The sequence below is a fragment of the Buteo buteo genome, chromosome 12 (genome assembly GCF_964188355.1).
Source record: "Buteo buteo chromosome 12, bButBut1.hap1.1, whole genome shotgun sequence".
Lineage (NCBI taxonomy): Eukaryota > Metazoa > Chordata > Aves > Accipitriformes > Accipitridae > Buteo > Buteo buteo.
The window spans coordinates 26,245,361-26,258,932 of NC_134182.1; the positions used below are offsets into that span (position 1 = coordinate 26,245,361).

At 38.5% G+C, this 13,572-nt stretch overlaps 1 protein-coding gene across 5 annotated transcripts in view; it reads left to right on the plus strand.

Moving 5' to 3' along the window:
- LTBP1 (latent transforming growth factor beta binding protein 1) overlaps positions 1-13,572 on the plus strand; it is a 211,174-nt gene that overhangs the window by 56,397 nt on the left and 141,205 nt on the right. For all 5 annotated transcript variants that reach the window (XM_075043130.1, XM_075043129.1, XM_075043128.1 and 2 more), the window contains exon 4: positions 1,430-1,605. In XM_075043130.1, coding sequence (XP_074899231.1) covers positions 1,430-1,605 — 176 coding nt within the window. The remainder of the gene's footprint in view (positions 1-1,429; positions 1,606-13,572) is intronic.

Consider the following 13,572-nt stretch of genomic DNA (forward strand, 5'->3'; position numbering starts at 1 on the left):
CTGTGGGGAAGTGCTGCTCAGCTGTCCTCTGGTGATACAGGGCCCAGGCCTTATGCTCAGAGGACAGTTATTTACCCTGCAGAAATGTGGCTCTTTTATGGGATTTGTAACAACCATCCCTCACTTTCCCATTTTTCCACTTTTGCAGACCAAACTTATTACAGAACTTTAGTTGAGAAGGAAGTGATGGAGGCTTACAGCATCCCACTCTTTTTGCCTTCATTTGAGCAATGGACAATGTAGTCCTATTAGCCACTGTTATTAGGTTAGTAATAGATAGTACTCTGTGAGGAATGTGTATCTCTACAGTGTGATCTACACTAGGTACAACTTCTTGAAGACTTGCTATTAGTAGGTTTGTTACCTGGTGTGCTATTACTTGCTAGGCAGTGAAACTCTGCCCAGTGCAGCCCAGGGCCCCAGAGTGGCTCGCAGTTTCATTTGCTGCATGTGGCTAAGAGCTGTGCGATTTACTCCCTTGCTTGTTTATTGCTGAGTAGCACTGTGAAAGAGTGAAGGCCAGTTTGTTAGTAAAGAAATGGTTCCTACTGCTGATGGTGACTAAATAACCATGTTTGAGAGGGGAAGAAGAGAATTTGTTTAAAGTTGGCAAGGTTTTGTGCAGTGAGAAGCTGAGGTCTTGGGGAGGAATATAACAATACAAGTAAGGAACTGGGATTAGCAGTGAGATAATCAGTGAGCTTGAAGGAATCATCCTGTTAAACAGGAAGGGGAAATAGTTTTGCTGTTAAAGGAAGCCATGTAGTTATGGGACATTTGTCAGAGATGTTCAATAATGCAGGTAAAGAGAAAGTTGGTGGGGAAAGTAATGTGGAGCTGGGAAACAGAGACAGATCTTCTGTTGAGATGGGAGACAGGCTGAAAAAGGGGAAGAGGAGCAGTGTTCTGCTCTATGGCTAGAGGGGTATGGTGGCGAAGGGAACAGAGTTTCTGGGAACAGAGGGGGAAAGTCAGCTGGGCTTAGGTTCTACTTAACATACCTGGTGTGAAAAGACAGTTGTAAGAAATGCAGAGAGGTTTGAATGCACCATTGTTTCTCTGACCAACCTGGAAAGCTCTGTGTGCTAACAAAGTTGAGCTCCAACTCATGACTTTGAGGAGGGCTTTTTCCCATTCCTCCCTGTTTTCTAAGCTGTCCATGATACTTCTCTTGCTATGTCGAAAAGGAAGTGATATAATCCCTCTAGTCTTTATTTGTTATGTGTTTGTTGAGCTGACAAGACAATGAGAATGCTAAATGCATGGAAAATCATGTGTTTAACTGGAAGCTAGTAAGTTTCCCAGATTGTATTTTGAGAACTTGGAGTACAGATGAATTTGTCTTTAATTTTTTACCAGTAGTTTCTAAGTCTAATTTATTAATTCTTATATCATTCTGTCTCTTCTGTTTTTTTTCCCCCTTAAACAGGATGATACCCCTTTCATCTCAGACACTGATGATGAATCTTCATCATGGCCAAACACAGGAATATGTGATCAAACCCAAATATTATCCAGTAAAAAAAGTGATTTCAGGAGAACAGTCCACTGAGGGCTCATTACCACTGAGACTGGGCCAGGATCAACTTGCATCACCTTTTCAATGTAAGTACCACTTCAAAAAGTGTATTCTCTTCTCCTGCCGCCCCCCCCCCCCCTTTCTTTTCTTTTTTTTTAAGATCTTGAAAATTTCTTTTGTTCATCTGAATTGCAGTAACACTTCAAGACAGAATAAGGTTAAAGTATTTAAACATGAGATAATTCTTAGATTAGCAAATGCTCCAGCATTCTGCATCCTGTTGAGAGGCAAAAGAGATTTCCTGGATGAAGAGAAAATTGAACCTGATTCACTGCTGGAATCTAATAATGCTCTTTCTAGATGATAGTTTTTCCCTTCAGATAAAAGGTGCTTTGTGAATACTTGCTGGAGTAGGCATAACCATGAGTGTAGTCAGCAAAAGATGACCGTTCCCTTTACTTCAGTATGATGGATATTCTTCTTAGAAAGCTACAGTCCAGGATTGTGGTCTCACTGGTGACGATTTTGCTCTATATTTAATTTATTACGTGTTTATGAACTTCTGCACAGTATGGAGGCTGCATGAGAGTTTCTGCTTCATATTTATAAAAAAAGGATTGTGTAGGTGCCCAGCTTGTGGCCTTGGCTCATGCCCCATTGTGTGGGGAGCCTGAGAACAAGTTTTGGCTTAAAAGATGAAGAGCTTGATGAATTATGGGTTAGGTATTACAGAGCGTCTGCTGGCTTGATTTGGAGAAGAGTTCTTGCAGTTAAAGAATGGACTGATTAACATGGAGAACTAAGGTACTTGCACTCTCCTGACAGACTTCCTCTGCTGTAGCACAGAGAAGTATGTTCTGCTGAGGATTTAGGGAAGAGGCTTTCCTTCTGAATCTGTAAATATGGTTTCTTTGTGTGAGTATCTGTGTTTCTGCACTGCACATCTTTATGGTCTGTCCATTTATACTTAAATGCAACCTCTTGCTTCCTTTTCCTCAAGTGCAAGTTCATCGATGGTTAAATAGAATCTTGGCCCTAATGGGAGGAACAGTGGGCAGCTGGAGGTCTTTCGATTAACATTTTCAGAGTGGTGAAGTATGCTGCTTGCAAAGCACTACATCCTTTTCTTAGAAACTTCAAGAAGATATTTAATCACATTGTCAACATCAACCAGGAGTCCCTTTTGCAAATAAGATACCATTGCTTTTCTTCTAGTCATCTGTAATTTTCTTCCAAACAAGATATTAGTGGCCACTAGGATTGGATTGTATCCCTCTCTTCTGACTCTTGCTAGCCAAAGAGTATACAAATCCCAGGTTGTATAGTTCTCCCAGTACTTGGAGTAACTGTTGCTGGTTGAATTCTGGCCAAAATATCTTCACTTTTTGCACCCTTCTTTCAGGCTGTTTGCATCAGTCTACCATAGATACACGCAGTGTTGCTTGCAGGTACCAAGCTGCCACCAAACGAATGGGTTGTGTGAGATTTTTTTCTTTTTCTTTTCTTCTATCGTAGCATAAGGAGGTAACTCCATGCAGCTTGAAGACAAAGGAGCCAGTGCTTCTAGCTCTTTCTAGCTTATTGGAGCTCCTCTGTTAATTACAGTACTCTGAGGGACATGACTTGGAGAAGGAAAGCCAGGAGCTGAAGATGTAGAGTATCTGTTATCAAATCTGAAGAAGCCCCTCAGTGAGCAGTGCTTCAGTAAAACATTCTACCTCTATCAGAAAGCTTATGATTCCTAAAAGACCCAAAGGACAGATAGTTAGAACAGTTCTCGTGGCCTGATAAGGTGAGCTGTGACTTAAGTGTTGCCTTAGAGGTAAAATGCAGGATTAACTCTGCGGTTATTTGTATGTTGTGGAAATTTCTGGTACTGGGCTTTTGAGCAGCCTGAAAAAGGTCACTTTACCTATTTTACCTCCACTTCCACATTTGTGAGGTGGGAGTCAGTGATTTTAACTTCTGATGAAGCAGTTTAGGTATCTGCTAGTACAGAGTGCAGTTTAAGCTGTGTGTTATTAGAATTTAAGATTGTGTATCCCTAGCCTGAACAGGAAACCTAGAACACGGCCAGCCATATCTATTTTAGGGTGGCTTCTGGTTTCTAGAGGTGCTGGAATGGACTCCAAAGATAGAGGCTACTTTTTTCCATAAAATTGAATGTTAAACTTCAACTGTTACTATTTTAATGTTAGGGATGTTTGAATTAATTACAGTGAGGTAAGATTAGGATGTGAAGTTTCATGTCAGGTGTTCTGTGATAACCATCAATATGCACTTCCTAGCCCTGTCTTGAACTGAGGGATGAGCTGCTGTGAATTACATCACACTCATGGCAGAGTTTCCATTCGTTGTCTACTTAATATGAGGAAATTTATGAGAGTGGCTGATGATCTCATGGTATTTTGTCACTGATGTTAAATGTATAATCTTGTTTCATGGCAGAGCCTCTTATTTCAAATAAGAGGAATCAGTGATGCCAATGTGGACATATTTGAAAAGGAAGAGGGGAAAAATGTAATAATTTTATTAAAAAGCAAAAGCCAGAAAGTTAGTAATGAAAACTTCAAGACTTTTTTTCCTTATCATTAAATAATTTTTTTCAGACAAGAGAAGAAATGGTAGCCAGATAATAGTTGGTGGCATTGCCCAAGAGTTCATAGTTATCAATTAATATGGGGTGCAAAGCAAGTAACTGTTATTTTTTTCTGAGCATTTCTATGCATTTTATTTTAAAGTATTAATACTGTGACAGAGATTTGCATCTGTGAAAGATGTACTCTGTAGAATAAATTTACTTTTCCAGCTGTAGCTGCAGTTGGTGTTGATTTTTCTGGACTTCTACAAATTATTTCAATCCTGTGACATGAAATGGATAAACTTGAAACTGGAACAATTGTCAGTTCAGAGATACCTTTAGAGGCAGGTCTGTCCTGGCAGAGGCAAATGACATGTGGGCTAATGGTGCTTTGGGAAGAAAACTGTCAACCCTGAGCAGGTGCTTCTGGGCATCTTCTGATTCACAGACAGTTAGTCATGTTTGAATGTCCCATTATAGTGTTGCCAGATCAGATTTTGGAGATACTAGGGAAAAAATGTTTAAGATTAGTCACATTAAACATTTTTCAATTAAAATTCATTTAAAGTTCCTCCTGGAACGTTTACTCTGGTGTATTTATGAGCAGCATCACTTCTCTGATAGCTTTCAGAACATGCAGTATAGTAGTCTTATTAAAGACAGCAAAATAGTCTATTCTTTTTTGCCTCTTAAACTGAATATTACTGTGAAATTATATATCACATGAAAATTCAGTAAGCCATTGGGGTTACAGTAATAGCATGTAAAGTCACCCTGGGACGTGAAATGCAGCTACCTGCCATTAGCCATTTCTACTATCAAGCATTTTGATCTTTTGTGCTGTGGAATATAAGCCTTCTCCTAAGACTAGCTAGTGTACTTAATTATAAAACTGGCATAAAATTATTAAGTTCTTTAGTGCTAAATTTATAATTCTCATTCATTGTGCCTAATGGGGGGAGGCTGTTACAATTGTTCATAATGATTTTTAAAAAGTCTTGTTTTTTAAAAACAAAACAAACCAAAAACTCAGCCTGGAAATAATGTTAAAGAACTTAATTTAAACATTTTCTGAGTTCACTGACTCATTCAAATTTTCAGAATGGTCACAGTTTCTTTTGTAATTAATTTTGTCTCCTTATGCCTAGTATTGTAATACAGTTTTATTTATATGGCCATATATTGCTTTTTTCAAAGGGCTTATACGACATTTAATACAGAAAGAGAGAAAAATCAGGACCCATAAATATGGCATTGTATAATTTTAAAGTGCTTCAGAGCTGAAATGCTATTCTGTTCTCATGCGTCTAAACAGTCTGTTGTTGAAGTTATTACTCTATAAAGCATCTATCTATGTGATTCTATTTAATCAGTACGCTGGTATATTTAAGCTACTGCAAATTAATCTTCAGATGTCTTTGTGCAGAATTAGCCAAAACTTAAGGATAAGGCTTTGGAAATTCAGAGCCTTCTCAAGCAAAGGAAAATAGCTCATATTAGATAGGCTGACAGCTTCAGAGAAAGTATAAATATGGTTTAGCACCAGTAGGAAAACTGAATATATAGTAATGAAAATAAGCTTTCAGTGGAATTGATATGATCAGCAAAGAAAAACTGAAAAGGATGAGATCATGTGGATCTCAACATTTGTAATGTAAACATCAAAAATACTTCAATACGTAGGCGAGGCCAGCCAAATAGCCTATCTTATATAAGCTCACCATGAACTCCTGAGTAATTCTGAAGGGGTGCATTGTTTTCTTCAAAGTACATACTGGCACACTTGACCTATAATCTGCCTGAATATTTGAAACCTCAGGGTTAAAAATCCTCTAAGACTCTAACAGTAGTAATGGCATCAGCACAGAAATTTCAACTGTAAAATTCTATTTGCAACCTAGTAGTCTATAAAACAGTAAGGAAGATGATACTTTCAGTAATTCAGGTATGTCTACCTCAGACATTTTCCACTACTCTTTTAATGGCACTGTTAAATAGTAACCACTAGTCAGTGTGAGCTGTGCATGGATCCTCTAAACATCAGCGCCGAGCTCCCTGGCTTTTTCTTCAGAAAAAGCGTTTAAATATATGCCTCATTTTCCAGCCTGAGACTGTTGAGGGCTATTTTTTAATGGCATTTGTGCATTTTGCCCATCAAGCTGAAAAAAGTGAAATTTTCTGCTTCTGAAATCAGTTGTCTGGTGTTGCCTGCATGTGTAGGACACTTTTGCACACCCTTCAACGGGCTACAATTCCCCATGTGTACAGTGATGATGCCACCACTTCCCTGTCTTAGAGGCATGTTGTGAAAATATATTAAGTAGCCCCTGAGACAACCAGAAATTGCACTAAAAGCAAAACGAAAACTTAAGAGTAGGTATAGAGTACCTTACCCATGGCTGGAATGGCATTGTGTACACTAAATAAAGCATGTGGTTATATAACAAGTTATCCCAAAGTTAAGTATAATTTTAAGAAGGAAAATGAGCCTAATCTCTTTATTCAGGAAGACAATACGACATGTATGTGAATTTTGGAATTGAAGTTGCGTGTTAAGTTTATACAATTAAATCATATAGAAGGCTTTCTTCCTTTCTTTCAGGTAGATAGGGTCTTTTTGGTCTTCACCAAAATTCTTTCTAAAATGCATTAAGGAGGCTTGTCTCTGTTTTAGGTAGAATATGAAAACATGTCTAGAATTTAGGGAGTACAGGTTACATAATGGTTAGTGAATACAGGCTTGCAACACCCTACTATGGCTTAGTTGTGTTGTTGCTTGAAGTTGGACAAGTATGCATGTACGGGTATTAGACTTTTAGAATCTGCACATGGTTCTGTGGGCAGCAGTTAAATCCTTGTGTAAAGATGAAGCTGAAACAATCATATGAAAGTTATGTAACTGTTCTAACTGTTGATACAATATATTGCCTCATATTTTACAACATAATTTTACATGCATTTATATACATGAAATAAGATTCATGTGGGAGAAAATGTCCCACCACTTAGAATTGTGATGTGCAGAATACTATTACAATTTTGGCATAACAATAGCTTTCCTGTAATTGGAAGCATAATACACTGATAACTTCGAGAAGCTCTTTTTTTAAGCTCATACATAATTTACACATGCTGGTTTCACTGATGACTTCATAGGTTGATTTAAGCAAAAACAGGTGTTGCTTTGAAATTCCAATTTAAACTATTTTTGTGAAATTGCACCATTCTGACTTCACTATGTGACACTTACATCATAATAATAGTATTTCCCCGTCAGTAAGTATGGGTAAACAGCTGTAAAATATATAAATGTTTTAGTTTAAAAAAATGCATACAGAGATATGACATGTGTTCCATGTAAATGCATCTGTATGATTTGACATTCTACTACAATTCAGTATCTGTTGACCTTAGGAGAAAAGCTTCCTCAGGTCTTTAGTGGGTCAGATATCCTTTCCACCCTTCTTGGTATTTGTTTGTGGAATTGCTCTGCATAAACAGCAAAATAATTCGCTCGCTGGCTTGCCTTACCTAGAGCATTGCACTGTGTTCCTTATAACTTCTGCCTGTGTATGTATGGATGGATATTAGAGTTGAACAGTGGCAACTTTTCTAAACACAAGTTTTGGGAAATTTGGAGGTAAGGGAGGGATGTTAAGGCTATACTCTAATTAAACATGGTATAGTCAGCAGAGTGAGGTCAGTGAAAAGAGAATGAACAGAAGACTAACAAGCAGAAATAACTGAAAAATCACAACACAGTCTTTTTGGAGGGAATGTAGAGTCAAATTCACTGCGGTCACTCATGGGAACTGACATTCATGTCTTGCTCCTGAGGTTGTACATAATCAAATGCAAATAAGGGAATGTGGTAAGTGTATAAATGTCAGGGACTTTTTTTGTTTTTTCTCAAATGCAGAACGTTTGCATGTGTGTTCAAAGCCTTTGCTCCCCTGCAAAAGGCAGGGAGGGTGTTTCAGGGACATTCTAAAACATTTAAGAAAAAATTTCACTGCTGTCAGCATCAGGGTCAAACAACACTGTGGCTTTTTTGACAACAAAACCCGAACAATTTTAGTAAAGCATCCTTTTCCTCTCTCCCATTTAAGAGCATTACCCATACTGCTATTGAAAGGCATGACAATTCATAACAGCCATTTAAAGTTTGCGTTGAATTCCAGTGGGACTTGGAAACAAGAAGCTAAACTCAAAATATAAAATAAGTGGTTTAACTAGATTCATGCTAATGCAGTTAATTCTATCAAATCAAGCAGCACATGTACTTTGCTTTAAAAAGTAGAGTGACAAATTCTGAGAAAAAGTAACTTTAACAAATGAACATAGTTTATTTAGCAATTATAAAAGACTATGGAGTTCTTTGAAATCCTCAGAGACAGAAGAACTCTATAAATACAAACTGCTCTTCTCAATATACTATAGCTGCAGGCATTTTAGCAATAGCCTTTCTAAGCTGTCTTCGTGATTGTTTGTGTATCCATAAAGGGCTCACAATGGAGGAAGCCAGTAAATCAGCACCCCCAAAAAAGTACTGTATTTTTCTCTTTGGACTCCAAAAAGATTTTATGGCCCTGAGCTCACCAATAATTGAATGTCTGCGTGACAGGCAGAGGCTGCTGGTGCTTTTATAGGAACTAATTTAAATGTTACGTTCACCCAAAAATGAATGATCATCTCTCTACACTTTAAAATATGGAGGCCAAGACTGACAAACAGCAGTGTGGGGAAGAATGTTGGAAAAACAGATTGGTGATCTGGCAAATGGAATTAAAATCAGTTCAAAACGTGTTATAGCCAGGGGAAAACACAGACTGGGACAAATGCATCTCAACTGCTGTGATGAAAGAGAATTGGCTCCAAACCCAAAGATTTCTCAAGAAGAAAAAGAGAAGAGGCTTTCCAGAAAATTCTGTAGGGGAAAACCTCTATGACGTGTTTGAAAAATAGTAATTTAGCTGGATATAGAGACCAATTGAACCCACGCAATTAAACATTAAAAGTCCCTTAGCCAGGCTAACTCCAGAGTTGCTGTGATACAAGTCTTGGATACCAAGAATTGGTTGGGATTGTTGCAAGTAGCTAAGTCTGGTTTTACTCACAGAGATGTGAAAGTGCTCTTCTCTGTCAGTGCTGTCACACATGCCAGAAGGAATGAACAAGTGTTGATGAAAAAAGTACTGCAAGAAGAAGGTCCTTTCATTCCCAGTGAAACTGAGATTTCAGAATCAGTGACATCCTTGTTTCTGTCATCATTTTTCCCCCCTTCAGAAAATTAAGAGGAAAAAAAATCTTGGCTTCATGCAGTGCTGAAAGAGAAGATTTTTAATGGTGACTCAGCATGAGGAGAAGGCTATGTTAATTTATAACTTAATTCCATGATGTTCTGTCCTTTGTCACTGTTTACAGTGTGTTGACTTCCTTAGTGCTTTTCAGTTGCTTCCTTTGAGGAAATGGAATATTGAGTGGATATACTTAATAAGGCAATATCAATTTAATCTTTATTCCCTATTCTTCCTGGAAATGGTAAACACTTTTAGAGTGTTGCACCTTAGACTTGGTTTCTCATTTAAGGGAGTCACGTATGCTGAGAGGGCGAAACTGTGTCTATCTCAAGAATTTATTTTCTAAGAAGTAACAGTCTTCCAACTTAAGTCTTGTAATACTATCATAGGGCACGGTAAAGTCTGTTGTCTTGATTTTTGAAAGGAGCCTAGATAATTATCTTGGGCGAAATGCATAATTTCAGATGAGCGAGATCAGGAGGGAATGAGTCTCATTCCCAGTGTATAAAGGTCTAATTCAGACCTTCTTGAAAGAGTCCTGTTGATAAAGTGGACAGTAGTGGTTGTATTTAGCTGGTAATAGTAAAATGTCAATGATGCTAGTAATGTGTGTTCATCTGTGCCCACCTGAGCTTCTGTATGGCTGTAAGTTTGTGTGTAAAGATGCTGACTTCACTATCAGAACATGGAATTCCTGCAGTTGTACCTGCAGTAGCTTCCATCAGCGGAAAATTGTTTGTGGTGGGTTGTGAAGTTGTTGCTGCTTTGTAAGCATTGTGAGATGAGATGAGATTTGTGTAGAATGGCTTTCTGTCCTAGATGTATGTTCATGTCTAAATGTGGCTTTTTGGCTTTTGTTCCTGTATCCCTCAAGTGAAAGCCTTTTGGGTCCAGATACACTTTAGGTACCTAAGAATCTGGATAACTTGAATGGGAGTTAAAAAAGGCTTGTGGACCTGAATCCTGTTCTGGGTTGCTTACAGCTGGAGCTGTCTCCAGCCCCAAACCTGAAGCACAGATGTGAAATTTCAAGCATGAGACTCTTGAGCTTGAAGTTCTGTTTCAGGAGAATTGCTTCACTCTGAAGAAGACAAGCTGTCTGGGTGCTAATATTTTGCTCAATTCCCACCTGGACCTGCAGCTGAAGCACTTGTCTGCCTGCCTTTCCTTAGAAGTGCTGTCAGCTAAGCCTTGTTAAACTCTCCTGCAGGATTAAGCTCCCTAAGGAGTGCTACACTATAGTCATGGTGGGGTTTGGAACATAGCTGTAGTGAAGCATCACCCGGTTCCTCAAAGAAATGTGTCTGAACCCTAAAAGGATTTGAACTAAGCAGTCTTATGTCCTCAGCATTTCCTGTTTAATGGGTTGGGCACATTCTTGTTCAGTGTGTTGGTTAGGCATCTTCCTCCATGCAATTGTCTTCTCTCATCCCTTGTACAAGAGACCTAGGACTGATTAGTGGCATAACTCAAGGCTAAAATTTAAGCTTTTTAGCATTGTATCCTTTTGTGGATCTAGTATACATGTAATACCTTTAAAACAAATAAACAAAAACCAGATTAAAAGAATTATCCCCCAATAAATTTAATTGAATAGAATTGAGGCTATTCCATCGGACATCTCAAACCACATTGCAGTCTCTGTTAATTTATTTGGGTTGGTACCTTTTTCTGGAACATCTGAAACTATGTAAAGGAAAGTGATAGTTCTATTTCTCATTACCAACTATTGATTAGAGGGTTTTTTAAATTGCTTTAAACATGGAAAATGGCTGTAGTTCAAGATAGGATGTTTGTTGTCTGAGGATTGCATGTAGAGAACCTTTGGGCTGGTAAAAACAAGGAAGACAAAAGGCGATTCATAAAACCTACTGACAGATCCCAGCTTCAAATCTATGTGTGATTTGTATGTTATGCACTTGCACAGGACAAAAATGATTGAAATTACTGTGAATTCCTCTGACTTGCTCTAAAAAGGCTGTGTCAGAGAATTTATCAGCAAAGGGCTCCTGGGCGGCATGTAAATGCAATTATGAATGTCTTTCAAAACGACCTCAGCACTTGTGCCTGCGTGTGCTCCTTTGATAATTTAAGCGACAGCCATCCACATAAAAGAAAACATAACAAGCCTCTGTTGTAGACAGCAGAGAGTTTATCAGAATCTACCAAAATTAATGAAGAAAACCTACTTGAACGGAGCAAGATTTGCTGTAGTACATTACTCAAATAATATGCTGTTTACCTTCATCTCTATCTTAAACTGAGATAAAGAGAACTGGAAAGTGGGTTACTTGCCTCTTCTAGAATAGACCAAAAATTTTGCTGTATTTTATGGTTTTTTTGGGGCGTGGTGGGGTTGGTGATGAGCAAAACAGCAGAAGTCCCTCTTTTCTCTTCTGTGACAGTGAACAAGGAAGAGATTGTATCCATGTGATAATCAGGAAGGAAAAAGGCTTTTCCAGATAACTGAAAAGAAGGTATCTTCTTCCTTACCTTGGAAGCATCAAGTCTTTTGAATTATTTCTTTGCCTGTCTTTCAAGGATGCTGAAGAAGCAAGCAGGGCTTAAAAAGAGGGTAAAGAAATAAGAGTGTGATAGAAGCAAGAAGTCTGAGAGCTCATTTCTGATTGGAGGGAGAAGACTGTGGTAGGGGCATCTAAACGCGACAGAAGGAGGGAATGATGTGAAGATGTAGTGACATGGCTAATCAGAAATAGGTATATAGAGAAGTGTGTAGAGTAGTAATGGTGGCAATAAGAATGGCAACAAAAAGAAGCTGTGGAGATTGCTGTTCGGGTACTGTCATAATAGGTAGCTGGATCATACTTTGTTCTTTGAAGCCTCATTGGTTTGCATAAAGGCAATAGAACTGAGTACTTGAAAAGTGACAAAATATCAAGGTTAAGCTGTATTAACTAATGAAATACCTGTAAGATCATACAAAAGCAACAAAAATAAGGAGTTACAGAAAAAAAACCCAAAAAGTAGAAGGAATGCTGGAATTAATTACATGTCAATACTGTGTAGCTGTAGTTGTCTAGACATGGTAAATAAAGTACAGCTTGACATACTGCCTTCTTGTTCAAAATGTTTGACTGGGTGGGTATGTACACATACACCTCACCTCATGCAGAGCTGTGGGGAGTACTTTTAAGCATCAGAGAAGGCATTGAATCTTGAATGAAATAAAGCTGGGTCATCTTATTTTTAATTTCATTGCCATGTCTAATTTCTCCCAGTGCTTGTGAAAAGACAACTGGGTGTGAGGTGTGCAAGTGTACTGTAACAAAGTTTTTGGAAAGCGCAAAGATGCACTGCCCTACCTGAAGATAGGCATTGTATATTGAAGCCAAAAATGAAATTACCCAGCAGCTGTGCCTTGCCTTTTTGAATCCATGTAGTTTTCAGACTTGTTTGTGCTTGTGACTGTTACAGAAAGAATGAGGTTCATATTCTGTCTGGTTTTCAGATGGGCAAGGTTTGAATGCAGAAGGTTTTACTCCCATGCTTAGAGCAGAGTAAGGTCTGAGCTCAGTCCTGCTAAGGTTGTGTAAGGAATGTTCCACATTCACTTCACTGGGATGACATCCATATCAACAGAAAGGGATTTGGGAGAACTGTGCCCCTTTGGCCTAGCCTGCAAGCTGGTTCTGAGTATGAAGTATCAGTAGTGCACTCTTGGGGGAGAAAAATAAGTTATACCAACAGAGGCATTTAATGTAAGCTGTATTAAGTAATTCTGCTGCTCTCCCCAACACTGATCAGGCCTCAGCTGCAGTATTGTCTAGTTTTGGACAGCATATTTGAAGAAAGATGAGCACCAAGTGAGTCGTATCAAAAGCAAAACAAGAACGAATGGAGGTCTGCAACGTGTGGCCTGTTAGACTGAAAAAGTTTAGATGGTTTTGGTCTGGAGAAAATGAGACTGAGGGACATTCATGGTAGCAGTCTTCAAGTACGTTAGAAATTGATCTACAGAGGAATAAGGTTTTGTCAGAGTTTGCTGTAGATAAAGCAGGGCAATAATACACTTGAATTGCAACAGGGGAAATGTGGGTTAGGTATTAGGAATACCTTTATAGTAAGAAAGGCTGAAGCACTGTAATACCCTCCTTAGGGAGGCTGTGGAATCTGCATATAATAGAAGGGTTTTGAGAATAGGCTGGACAAAC